The sequence below is a fragment of the Poecilia formosa genome, unplaced genomic scaffold (genome assembly GCF_000485575.1).
Source record: "Poecilia formosa unplaced genomic scaffold, Poecilia_formosa-5.1.2 Scaffold282, whole genome shotgun sequence".
Classification (NCBI taxonomy): domain Eukaryota; kingdom Metazoa; phylum Chordata; class Actinopteri; order Cyprinodontiformes; family Poeciliidae; genus Poecilia; species Poecilia formosa.
The window spans coordinates 463,765-475,832 of record NW_006800221.1 but is presented as its reverse complement, the minus strand read 5'-3'; the positions used below and the strand labels follow the sequence as shown (position 1 = coordinate 475,832).

At 41.0% G+C, this 12,068-nt stretch overlaps 1 protein-coding gene across 9 annotated transcripts in view; it reads left to right on the top strand.

Annotated features, from left to right (window-relative positions):
• The window catches only part of rapgef1b (Rap guanine nucleotide exchange factor (GEF) 1b), a 48,325-nt gene that overhangs the window by 22,586 nt on the left and 13,671 nt on the right, over nt 1–12,068 (top strand). For 4 of the 9 annotated variants that reach the window (XM_007571547.2, XM_016681483.1, XM_016681482.1 and 1 more), the window contains exons 3-12: nt 1,886–2,064; nt 4,212–4,368; nt 4,452–4,540; nt 4,620–4,778; nt 5,082–5,132; nt 5,677–5,791; nt 6,054–6,234; nt 7,504–8,025; nt 9,407–9,609; nt 11,494–11,655. In XM_007571547.2, the coding sequence (XP_007571609.1) occupies nt 1,886–2,064; nt 4,212–4,368; nt 4,452–4,540; nt 4,620–4,778; nt 5,082–5,132; nt 5,677–5,791; nt 6,054–6,234; nt 7,504–8,025; nt 9,407–9,609; nt 11,494–11,655 (1,818 nt within the window). The remainder of the gene's footprint in view (nt 1–1,885; nt 2,065–4,211; nt 4,369–4,451; nt 4,541–4,619; nt 4,779–5,081; nt 5,133–5,676; nt 5,792–6,053; nt 6,235–7,503; nt 8,026–9,406; nt 9,610–11,493; nt 11,656–12,068) is intronic. The other 5 variants (XM_016681485.1, XM_016681484.1, XM_016681480.1 and 2 more) reach the window with 4 other exon arrangements.

The window sequence follows — 12,068 nt, the reverse complement described above, 5'->3', positions numbered from 1 at the left end:
GGGAAAAACTTCAGTTTGCCCTTCACTTTGAAAATGTGGAAGCAAATAAATAAACCAGTGCAATGATATTTGTGGATTTTCTGTTTTTATGTAAAAGTGCTCAATTTCTCCTTTCTGTTTACTGTAATTTCCGGACTACTGAGCATACCTGAATATAAGCAACACCCACAAACTGTAAAAAGACAAAAAAAAAAAAAAAAATACAAATATGTACACACACGTGTGTATAAACTGCAAGTGTCCCATGTTGTAACATGGGATTTTTACACAGAAACATTTTTTTTCTTTCTGTGTAAAAAGAAAAAAAAAAAAGATTTTCTGTGACTTTTGGTACATATTTCATGAACTTTTAATCAAATATTTTATATTTAATTAAATATGCCCTGGTAAGATGCACAAATGTGTAAATGCTTTTTCCAAACAGTGCCTGCAATACGGCTGCTTTAAAAAAAAAAAAAAAAAAAAAGTAATTAAATTCAATAGCCTAGGAAAAGTCATTGATCACTACCTTCACCTTCCTCCTGCACACTACAACCGTTGAAGACGTCTTCATCAGTGTTGGAACGGAGCAGCCGCTGAATCACTTCCTCAGTCTCTCTTTTGTCGTCACTCTCGATGCTCATGCATCATTTTTCAGGGCATGTGAAGAATGTAGATGCTTATTGTTCGGAAACTACACTACGCAAGCACTTTGAATTGCCTTGTTGCTGAAAATGTGCTATATAAATAAAATTACTTTACCTTACATTTATTGTGCAAATACAGCAGCGGCGATATTTTTACAGAAGGAAACCGGAAGGCTTATAACAGCGGCTTCTGAACTTTTTAACTTCAGACTAAGGTGACGCACTTTCAAGGAGAATATTTAATTACCATTACTTTACATCACTACTGCTAAAAATTGTGATTAACCTTCAATTTCTAGATTTTCTGTCTTTCCAAATCGAAGAACATCCCAAACTCTCTCTCTGAGCTTTAGCATCTTGACTACTTAAGACTACTAGTGTTGGCCCTAAGAGTAAATTGACTCCATCCAACTGACCGTATGCATTATTAATGTGAGAGCTTAAATGCATGACACTTGACATATAGTATCTTACCAAATACTGCTTCCAAGCAGTCCTTCGTGGTTGTAAAATGACATGCTGGCACTGCGATGATGATTTGAAGTTTGATTTATTGTGCAGTTCTACTTCAGCCTTCCTTTTGGTCCTAAATAAATGACGATATAAATGCATCAATGGCGTGAATATTATTTTTATCTATTAGTTAATGAGTTTTTTTCTTCTACATCTTGTTCTCATTTTTATTTACGTTTCTGAGGAGGATCTTAAAACCCAACAGGTTTTCATTCCTGACTGAACTCGTCGTAATAAGCGATCAATCTCATGGTAAATTAAAATGAGCTCAACAATTTCCATTCTGACTGTTTTATGAAGGGCAATTTGGTTTACAGAGATGAATCCATTTTATTCATGGTTGCTGTTCCTTGTGTATTCATTGTTTTCGCCTGTTTTTTATTTTTATTTTGGATATTTAAAATGTCACCCAGTTTTAGTGTTGTGTTCTTAACAAAATGAAAGTTTATTGGTCTTTCAGGGGCGAAATCTTACAATATCTTATTTGAAAATAGTATGAAAAACAACGTTATCGTTTATTGCAATAGTTACTGGGACAGTTTGTTGTCCATCACAATTTGTTATTGTTACAGGCCTATACATGAGCCCCAGTTAAGATCCTTAAGGATCCACTGAGTTGGAGAACTGTGATACTAAATATATATTGGCTCGCTATAATAAGGGTGAATTATTGTTAGTTGGCATTGAAAATGTCAGTGGTTACATCCAAAGCTACTATTTGATGACACATCCACTTTTCTTCTCAGAAGGTTAGCAGACTGGAGGAGCACGAGAAGGAGGTGGTCAGCGCTCTGAAATACTTCAAGACAATCGTGGACAAAATGGTGGTGGAGAAAAAAGTGCTGGAAATGCTGCCGGGCTCCGCCAGCAAGGTCCTCGAAGCGATTTTACCTCTGGTCCAAATCGAGGCCCGGATACAGCATAGGTATGTACGGAAGTAACTGCTGCTGAAATTCTGGACTACCTGCAGTGTTCATCTTCAGTTTAGACTACAGCAAACTGTTTCCTTTACTGTATATGTACATTTATTCAGCATATTTATTTATTTTGTGCCTTGACACAGTTTGTAGCAGATAGGGAATTTTATAGGATGTTGACTTTTCCGACTGCTAATGTTTCGTGACTGACATTCCTCATTTTTTTTAGCTTCTCATACATTTAATGTGGGGCTTACAGTTGACATCTCATTGACTTATTCGGTACAAAGGTTATACTTTCAGATTTAGTGCGAGTCATTTTCTTTTACTTTCCATATTTGTGTCTGGCTTGTATAAGCCAAACCTTGGAAAGAAAGCTCACCTGCAGTCTTTTCTCTTCTTTTTGGTGGACTGCCGGGGCATGTTGGAACCTCTCTGTCTTTTGTCTTTATCCTTTCCGTCTCCATCAGTGCTGATAAAGGAATGGAGGCCAAAGGTGGTGGATTTTTTTTGTCTTTTCACCCACAGCCCTGTATCTAGAAGCAGTCGATATATAGTTGCCGTAACACTCATGACTTCAGCCTGTGAAGTAGAATCCTACTAGTTTACAGCTGACTTAGATTTGAGTTTTGGTGGATCGAACCGTTTTATGCCAAAACACGTGAACGCTAATTTTACATCTGAAAGCGGCTGTTTTACAAAAGTAGTTTTATTATTCTCTAAAAACTCGACTCAAAGCTGCTTCCTTTGTTAGGTTAACAAGTATACCCAGTTGCATTGCAACCTATAGCTCATGTCTTTCCATCCCTCAAATCCTTCTAATTCCAGTAGATTCAGCTGTCTCCCACTTACTTCAGGGATAAGCCCTGCAGAGACAGTCGAAGAATATTCCGGTGGAGTGAATCAGTCGCAACACGTTGCTACAGGCTTATGCCACACCTTAGCATCGGGTTTGAATGCACAACAAGCTGCTTGGAGAAACGACACCCGTCTTCCATGTGTTGCTATCCATGCTGCTCTCAAAGCCTATAAAGCTTACTTTAATACACCACACACATTTATCATGGCTGACCAAGAAGTCAGCAGTTGGAGTAGCGTAGCTTGCAGAAGTATTCCTTCTCTTGGAACGCTTTCCCACAAGTGTATTTTGTTGTGATTTTATGTGATGGACTAACAAAAAGTAGCAAAACATAATTTTTGTCAGTAATTTGTCTCTTTACTACCGTTTTTTTTTTGTTTGTTTTTTTTTTTGTGATAAATCTTTCTCTCAAAAAAAGTCATGTTGCTTTTTTAAGGATGTGTCAATAGTAGAGCTGGATTTAAGACCATCTTGATATGGTGTTGGATTTACTGCGATCGCAATAAAAGTGACAATATAAAGTATTTAAATATTTCCCGCACGGTTCTGACTGCGGGTTACTGCATTCACTGGAAGCTTAACAAACACAAATATTGCTCATTTTAAATTGTAACAATTATGAAGTGGGATACATGAAGACACCAGTTACATTAGAAAGTGTTTCTTGCAAACGAGTTTTGATTCAAGCAGTTTTTTTCATAGAATAAATTGACTTTCCATGACAGAATCCCGTGAAAAATACTAGTTATATATATGTATATATATATAATATCTCATTTGTAATTAATTTAGTTGGAAATTTGTAATTTAGTTGGAAATCATGTTTTGTCATAAATGTAAACGTCCAACAGAAGGAAATGTATCCATCTTTGCTTGGAAAGTATGCGTTTCTTTCTTTTAAACCTAAAATCAGATAGAAAATGGGGTTCTTAAAAAAAAAAAAAATGGCAACAAATTCCTGGAAGCAAGCATTTATAAAAAAAATAAAAATTGCAACTTTTACGGATGACTATGTCTTTGTAGCTATTTAATCATTCCTAGTAAATGGGGCTGAATGTAAATTCACTTACTACACTTTTGTGATGAAGTGTATAAAATTCCTACAAGATACATTGACGTAAAATCTTTCTTTTTTTTTTCCCAAAATCCCACTGTTTCCCTACTTCTCTGTTCTACGCCTTTTATTTCACCATCGATTACTCTACTGCATCACTTCATTCCTTCCTTCCTGCCTCTTTAACATTTTTTTTTTCCACTGATGTCTTCTTTCACATTAACCCTCGGCGGCGGCGGCAGCTCGGCGCTGTCTTCGTGTCACAGCCGCGTCTATCAGAGTCTGGGCAATCTCATCCGCTGGGCAGACCAGGTGATGCTGGACGGCATCGACTTGGACGACAAAGAAAGCGTAATCGCAGTGACCAGCGTCATCAAGGCGGTGCTGGATGGAGTGAAGGTACGCCGCCTGCCGTTCTGTTTTCCTCACGTGGAGTATTCACGAAGGAGTCCCAAACCCTGTTTTTGTATTTCTGCCAACAGGAGCTGGTGAAGCTGACCATTGAGAAACAAGAGCAACCGTCGCCCACCACCCCGAATAAACCGGCCCCACCTGTTACCACCACTGAGAGGTGGGCATAAAACACACTCGGTTGACTAAAACCAGCACATGAAGCGGTTAATTTACCCGGACGGCTTTTGTGCGCGCAGCAACGTGTCCGTGGAGGTGCCCTTGATAGATACCGAGCAGGAAGTGTCGAGTAGGACGGCTCCAGTGACCTCTCCTGCTAAGGTTGCCCCTGAACTACAAGACGAGGATGTAGCCCCACCCAAACCTCCTCTTCCTGAAGCCAAAGTGGCAGAACTCAGGTGACAATCTCACACCGTTTGTTCAGAGCATTACTCCTTCTTTCTGACCACTGAGCATAAAAGAAAAAAAAAAAAAAAAAAAACTTTAGTTTTTGACCAGAAGTCAGCATTCCTCGGATAAAGATGCTTTGAGGGTGGGTTTCGGCGTTTTTGATGTTGATTACACTTTCTATGTTCCCAGGTTCTTGCACAACTTTCAAACTGTTTTAAGACTTGTGCTTCCTCTTTTCCTACTCTTCCTGCTATCTCTCTCGTTTATTTATTTATCTTCGTTCCGTCCTTGGTCTCTCGTTCTGGGAACAGAGCACAGTTGAGTGCTGACGCTGGCCAAAGGAGACCCTCTCAGAAGGAGAAGTATGTCGGCCCGTAGGGTCGTCTGATTTCATTATAACATCCCACCCTCGAATCTCACAACGTTTCTGGATTGGATGAAGGCATTTTGGCTTGCATGGTTGCATCACCCTGACGTGTGTGTCCTCCTCGGTAACCCGCTGAAGACCTCCTCATCCAATCAGAAGTCCTCCCGGTGCATGAGAGTGTGTGACTGACCGCTGAGTTGTCGTTTTGCTAGCTTCCATATCATGGTCACCGCTGTTGGCTCGCTCCCTATTTGTTTTCCTGTTTTGACCTGATATTAACTCTGAGAGTGTTTCGGTTGGACAGACAGGATGACTCAATGCCATTTACAAGAGGGGCTTTCATGAAACACTCATGATTTCATCTCACCATTAGAGAGCTGGGATGATAATGTCTGTACATATATATGCATAATCAAGGTTCATACATGCTTAAAGGTGTGTTTTTATGCTTTATGCTTATGCAATTGTTTTAAGAAAACTTTCATCACTCATTGCATGTTTGTAATTTTTTTCCAATGTGGTTTTTTTCCTCCCTGTAGTCCACCACCAGCACTTCCGCCTAAGAAACGTCAGTCGGCGCCTTCACCGACACCAGTGGCAGTGGTTGCGCCGATGAGCCGTGGCTCCAGTTTACCATGCAGCGACCACAGACAGGTGACGGATTGATTCGATTATGGATTTTCCAGAGTAAAATTGCACTTCTGTTTACAGCCTCCCGTGTTTCCTCAAATTTTTCAACTCGAGGAGCTAGAAAAGCAATTGCCAAAGTGTGTCATACAATCTCTCTGGCCTTTGGCAGAGTGTCAGTGTTCTAATCCTTCACAATCTAACTGCGCTGGGAACATGCAGGCTACAGCAAACAAACGTTTTCGAGCTAACAAGACTCACGACATGGGAATCTTCTTTTCCCGCGCAGGAATACGAGCAGGAATTCTTCCAGAGGCGTTTCTCTGGGGGGAGCCACTCCTACGGCGGAGACTCCCCTCGCCTGTCGCCCTGCAGCAGCATGGGGAAGCTCAGCAAGTCTGACGAACAGCTTTCTTCCATGGACCAGGACAGCGGTCAGTGTTCTCGCAACACCAGCTGTGAGACGCTGGGTAAGGATGCAAACAGAACTCCATTGTGTGGATTTTCATGTGGGACACTTGTGGTTCGTTTTTGGATTTATTCCCGTGTTTGAACCGAAAAAGGTTTAAGTGTTGTCAAATTATTAAACTCAACTCTAAAAGTTGGCACAAAAACGAACTTGTTTACTTTTTTAAACAAGTTAAACTAAATAAATTTTTATTCTGTATTTTCAACTGAAATATGTTGCATCTGACAAGTTTTTCCAAGTCATATTCTGTGGTAGACAGTTTAGTGTTCAACCCGTAGGCTCTCTGTTACCTACAGGTAGTAACCCAGAAGTAGATATTTCTTTTATTCTTTGCACTAATGTTCTTACAGTCTTATATTGGTCAGAATTAAGGTTTTAAGTAATTTTCAACTCTAGATAAGTATGAAAAACGAAAACAGAGTTGAATTTCCAGACTTTCTTTTCACCCAGTTCACCAACATCTGTTTTCATCTGTTAATGCACCCATCCCTCCTTCTGTCTATACATTCATCCACCCATTTCTCCACCCATACATGCATAAAATTCTCACATCTGCCTCGCCTTCCTTCCTGGCTTTCTCCCTCTCTTCCTTTCCTCCAGTGTGTGCATTCTGCAGCCTCTATTTAAAGCTTGACCACTGTAAAAAAAAAATGTCTGCCATGAACTCATAGTAAACTTTTGTATTTGCACTTTTAATATTTATAAGGTGATTTAGAACTGTGGAAAAGCATAGAACATGTATGGGAACAGAGATTATTTTTGGTGAAATCCACTTTTTTCACTTCCGATACAGATATTTAGGGTTTCGTATCTGCCGATACCAGTCCTATACAGAAAAACGGTGCTGAATTGACCTCAAATGCTTCTTAAAAAAAAAAAAACCACACAAACATAAATGTACTGAATTATAAATTTAACACACTTAAATACGCCAATAGCTTACAAGACTGGTCAAACATGTCAAACAAGAAGTGCAATTAGGAATCTTAAATATAATGCAAAATAAATAATAAAGCATGACGTCACTCAGAGCACAAAGCATAGAATTAGACTGAATAGAGCTGCCATTGTGGACCGTTCATATTCATATTAATGCATATATTAATATCGCAACGGTGCTTTCCTACAAAAATCATAAACTTTCATTGGTTCAAAAAAATAAAGTTTTATAAATACTTCTAATTAGTAAAAACTACTTTTCTTTGGAGGTAGGATGTAATAGTTTTATCACAATAATTTTATTAACTTTCAGCTGTCTTTACCTTTTCAGACAACACGGAGAGTTATGACCCTGATTACGACTTCCTCCACCAGGACTTGTCTGCCGGGGACAACCTACCTGCGGTACAGGTGGGGGGCTGCCTGAGCCCCCTGCCCGAGTCTCACAGCGAATCCTCGTCCCCCGTTCCCGGACAGCACCTCGCGCACCCCCCTCTGAGCGCCCCTCCCTCCCAGCAGCAAGAATACTGGACTCCACAGCCCAACCAGAGTAACCCGCTACAGTCATGTCGCACCAGCGCACCCCCCGCTCTGCCTCTGAAAAAACGACGCAGCACGCAGACCTCATCCTTCTCCGATGGGGGCTCCAGGGTGCTGTACGAGCGCTACCCCTCCCAGTACGACAACTTGTCAGAAGAGGAGCTTCACCCCACGCCGCCGTTCCCCCTTTTCACACCCATCTCGCCCATGCCCCAAACCAACGGGGGAGTTTTTGTCTCCCAGTTCATGGCCAGCGAGAACGCAGATGTCCCCGCCAACCCGCCGCCACTTCCTGAAAAGAAAAACAGACACAGTAAGTGGGGTGGAGATGTTAAGGGGGAAAGGCGATGCTGTGGATGGAATAAGCCCAGGCGATAAACCGAAAGCTAATTGACTGCAAAATTTCTGACAATAACCGTATCTGCATTTTCTGTGTTTTTAAAAAGTGAAAAGTTGTTTTAGTCTTTTCTTTTTTTTTTTTACTTGGCTGTGTGTAGGTAGGCTTATAATGTTATCGTCTATTTATCGTTATCGAGGCAAACTGCTCAATACATCATGACATTGATTTTCCGCCATATTGCCCAGTCCTAGGAAGTAATGAAGTACGAAGGTCAAAAAAAGGACGCCCTCTGATTGAGATGGCTGCAGGACACGGGAGCAGAAAGCGAAGTCAAGAACAAAGACTAATCAAGAGAAAAGTAAATAATGAGGTTGATTAGGAAAAGGAAAGCCGGACATTTGCAGCGCTTCACCATCAGCTCATTGTTGCACGTTTTGTGTCAAAGAAATATTCAGTGTGAATAGAGACAGGAAGTAAATACTAGGATGTGCCACAATAGAGTCTGGGAGAGAGGCCACAGAGGGCAATATTTGGTCACTTCCTCGGCTGCTTGGCCATCACTTCCTCACTAGCTACTGTATTATGTCATCCATACGATCAGCCCTACCTCATTGTTGAGACCATTTTCTTTATTGAGGATGACCGCAGTCATGTAGAATGTCAAAAGTACAACAAGTTTCCTGTGAGTTTAAAAATACGTTCTGCTCTTTGGTCATTATTATTCACTTTTGTGTCTCTGGAGGAGTTTTGTCACCAATCGAAAACTGACAGTGGTTGTTTTAATGATGTAGGCTGGGTTATTTAATCATCAAGAATGTATTTGGGGACCTTCCTTATGTGGGTGATAAGGATTACAGACACATTTTAAGAAGCAGGAAATACAGTAAGAAGTTTTTTTTGTTGCTTTTTTTTTTTTTTAACTTCCTGTCATGCTGCAGCTACAATCTTCAATGTATTTTAGTGGAATTTTATGTGATAGACCAGCACAAGCAAGAGGCATAAGTATGAGCTGAAAGGAAAACCTGATTTTACAAATTGTTTTAACAACTGACAGTCTGAAAATTGACAGATTGGCAGCTGGTTTATGAATAGGTGCATCTTTGTGCTATTGCAGGGAACGGTGGGTTCAGGGCCTATCTTTCTTAAAATCGTCACAATCTGTCACTGCTTTGTCGGTTAAAATCTCAGTAAAATATACCAAAACTTTGTGTTACTCAGTGTTGCAGGAAGAAGTTTAAAGATGTATTAAATAAGTAATACGTCCACAAGAAAACGCACGAAATCAAACCGTAAAATAAATCCGTCCTCATGCAATCGAGTTCACAGCTCTAAATCTTTCCTCTTCCTCCTTCAGTTCTCCAGTATATGCAGTTTATGGAGGACTACTCGGAGCCACAGCCCTCCGTTTTTTACCAGATGCCACAGAGCGAGAGGATCTACGAGCAGCATAACAAGCTTTTCCAGGAGGTCTACGGCTTCAACGACTCCTTCAGCAGCACCGACTCGGTTCACGAGCCCCTGCAGCCGCCAGCCTTGCCTCCAAAACAAAGACAGCTGGTGAGAAGCGCTCCGTGCGGGCAGCCGTTCTCGAAGTTTGCAAGCCAGTTAGTTTCATACTGTTCCCGGTCTCGTTTACCGCTGTGGTTGGAGTACATAAACAGCTGGATTCACTAATTTGAGCTGCATGAGCAGAGGTGTAATTTAAATTCTTCGCATTTTTTTCCCCCGCCCAGTTTAGACTGAGTGGATCTGATATATTCATCAATGAAACTCAGAGTTTCACCTAAAAGCAGGAGTGTTATGGAGAATCTGTCATCTTTTTTCCCCCTTTCCAAGGCTTTCTCTTATCTTGTCATCTCTCTGACCCACACAGCTCTCTCTCTCTCTCTCTCTCTACGTCTTTATTCTCGGCTATTTTTGTAGCCACAGACACAGACATTTGTGTGCAATCCTGAGGCGTTAGCTTGCTGGCGGGAGACCGGACAAGATTTTATCAGCCACGCATCAGATTCAGAGATTTTATCTTAATCCAAGGTGGTGTTTGGGTTAATTGAGACAACCGCCTGCCAGTGAATCAGCAGCAAACGTGATACACAGGATAGATCACTGCAAGCGAGAGGCTTTTTAAATTTTTTTTTGTTTTTGTTTTAGCTTGAACTAAAAAGTTTTGAATCAAGTTTAGAAGCCATATACGTTTTACTTTGATCACTCCTCTAGATGCCTAAGTGGGGACAAATTTATTTGTTCTTAAGCTTTTTGTTAGTATTGCACTGGCTTAATATAACACATCTCATCAGCGTTTGTCCTGGGTTTTTTTGTTTGTTTGTTTTTTTACTACCCTGACTGTGTATTTCAAACAGATTTTTATTTTTATCACTCTTTCGTCTGTGAGTGGTCTGGTCATACTGCACACATTTGTGCCGCTGCTGCAGGCCCTAATCCGGCCTCGTGTTTTTTGGACTTGATGAGCTCGAGGCCCGGTGGAATAAGCCTGTTTGCCCCCTGCATAAACCCGTGTTACAGGCTTACATGCTTTGGCAACTTTACACAGCTTTGCAGGAAGGGGGAAAAAAAAAAAAAAGTAATTCCAGCTGCTGGGTGGATAAAGGCTGGAAATAAAACCCTACAGCACATCATATTGGCTCTGTTTGGACCATACAGTAGTTGGCCTGGTTTTCTCTCTAAAGCTTAAAAGCGAAGGATATCCAAAGGTTTATTTGAGGATCGCCGATGATTTGCGTTACCTGAATGCCTCGCGTGAACTTCGAGGACATAAGGTTTCTAGAGAGAACTCCGAAGGAGTATTAGGGAAGTATTCATACCCTTGAAACTTTTCCAACCTGTCAAATTACAACCACAAACATCAACAGCTTTTATTGAAATTTTGTGACATACCAACACAAATTGGAATAAATAAAAAAAAAATCATAGTTTGCAATATTTTTTTTTTTTTTACAGAAAAAAAGGGATGAGCATTTTTCATCAAAACCTTTTGACCTTGTTTGGTGGAAATCTAACATGCAAACCTCACTGTGATGGTGTCGGCTTCACTCTGCGAGAAATGCTTTTTTTTCCCCTGCAGGTGTGAGGGACCTGATCAAAGTTGATTTTAGTCTCTTTATGTAGGTTTATGGAAAAATTTGAGAGGTATGAATATCTTTATTTAATTGCAAGCTCCGTCGTCCAGCACTCTGAGCTGATGTGTCTCAGCTTTTATTTCTCTGATTTTCATTATTCTGCTGCTGCTGAACTTTTGATTCAATCTGCTCTAACTCAGTCTTGCTTACTCGAGTAATCAACTGTTCACCCTTTCTCTTTTCTTTTCTTTGTCCTTTAACACCGTCTACTCCCTCTTCGCCTGCCCTTGACCCCAAACTACTCTCACTTCCTCTATTTCTGTTTATCTTCTCTATCTTTTCCTTCTTTTGTTTTCCTCCTCAGGCTTCACACTCCTCTTCCCCTTCTTCCTCCTCCTCCTCCTCTCTCTCCTGCCACCTCCAGCCGTCTGTGGCGGCCCTGGAGGAGGCGGGCTCTGGGCTGGGCCTCAGCATGTCCGTCTCTAACTCCTACTTGATCGGCCAGGCGTCTTTGACCACGCCCACGGTGAGTCGCCTCCCCCTCTCTCCTCCTCCTCCTTCACATTGGCGGCTAGATGCTGTGTGGTGAAGTGGTCCTGAGGTAGCTCGACATTTGAGACTCTGTTCACCTTTTATAGTTCCTGCGGAGCTCAAACATCAGTGCTTTTGTTGCTGTGTGGTTCTTGATTTCATTCATTCATCCAACCACCCATCCATGTGCTGACAGATGTTTTTTTTATTATTATTATTCTTTGAAAGAATCTGTTCAATTATGATAAAAATGCACTGTTTTGTGATTATGAGCACTTGCTTCTGCTGGCTTGTAGCTATCCTGCTTTGTGTGTGCTTGTTGTACTTTTAGAAGCGTTTCCCAAAGTTTGACTTCTGGTCAAGTCAACAAAACTGGGGAGTTCTTAAGCTTGACTTCAGTAATCAATG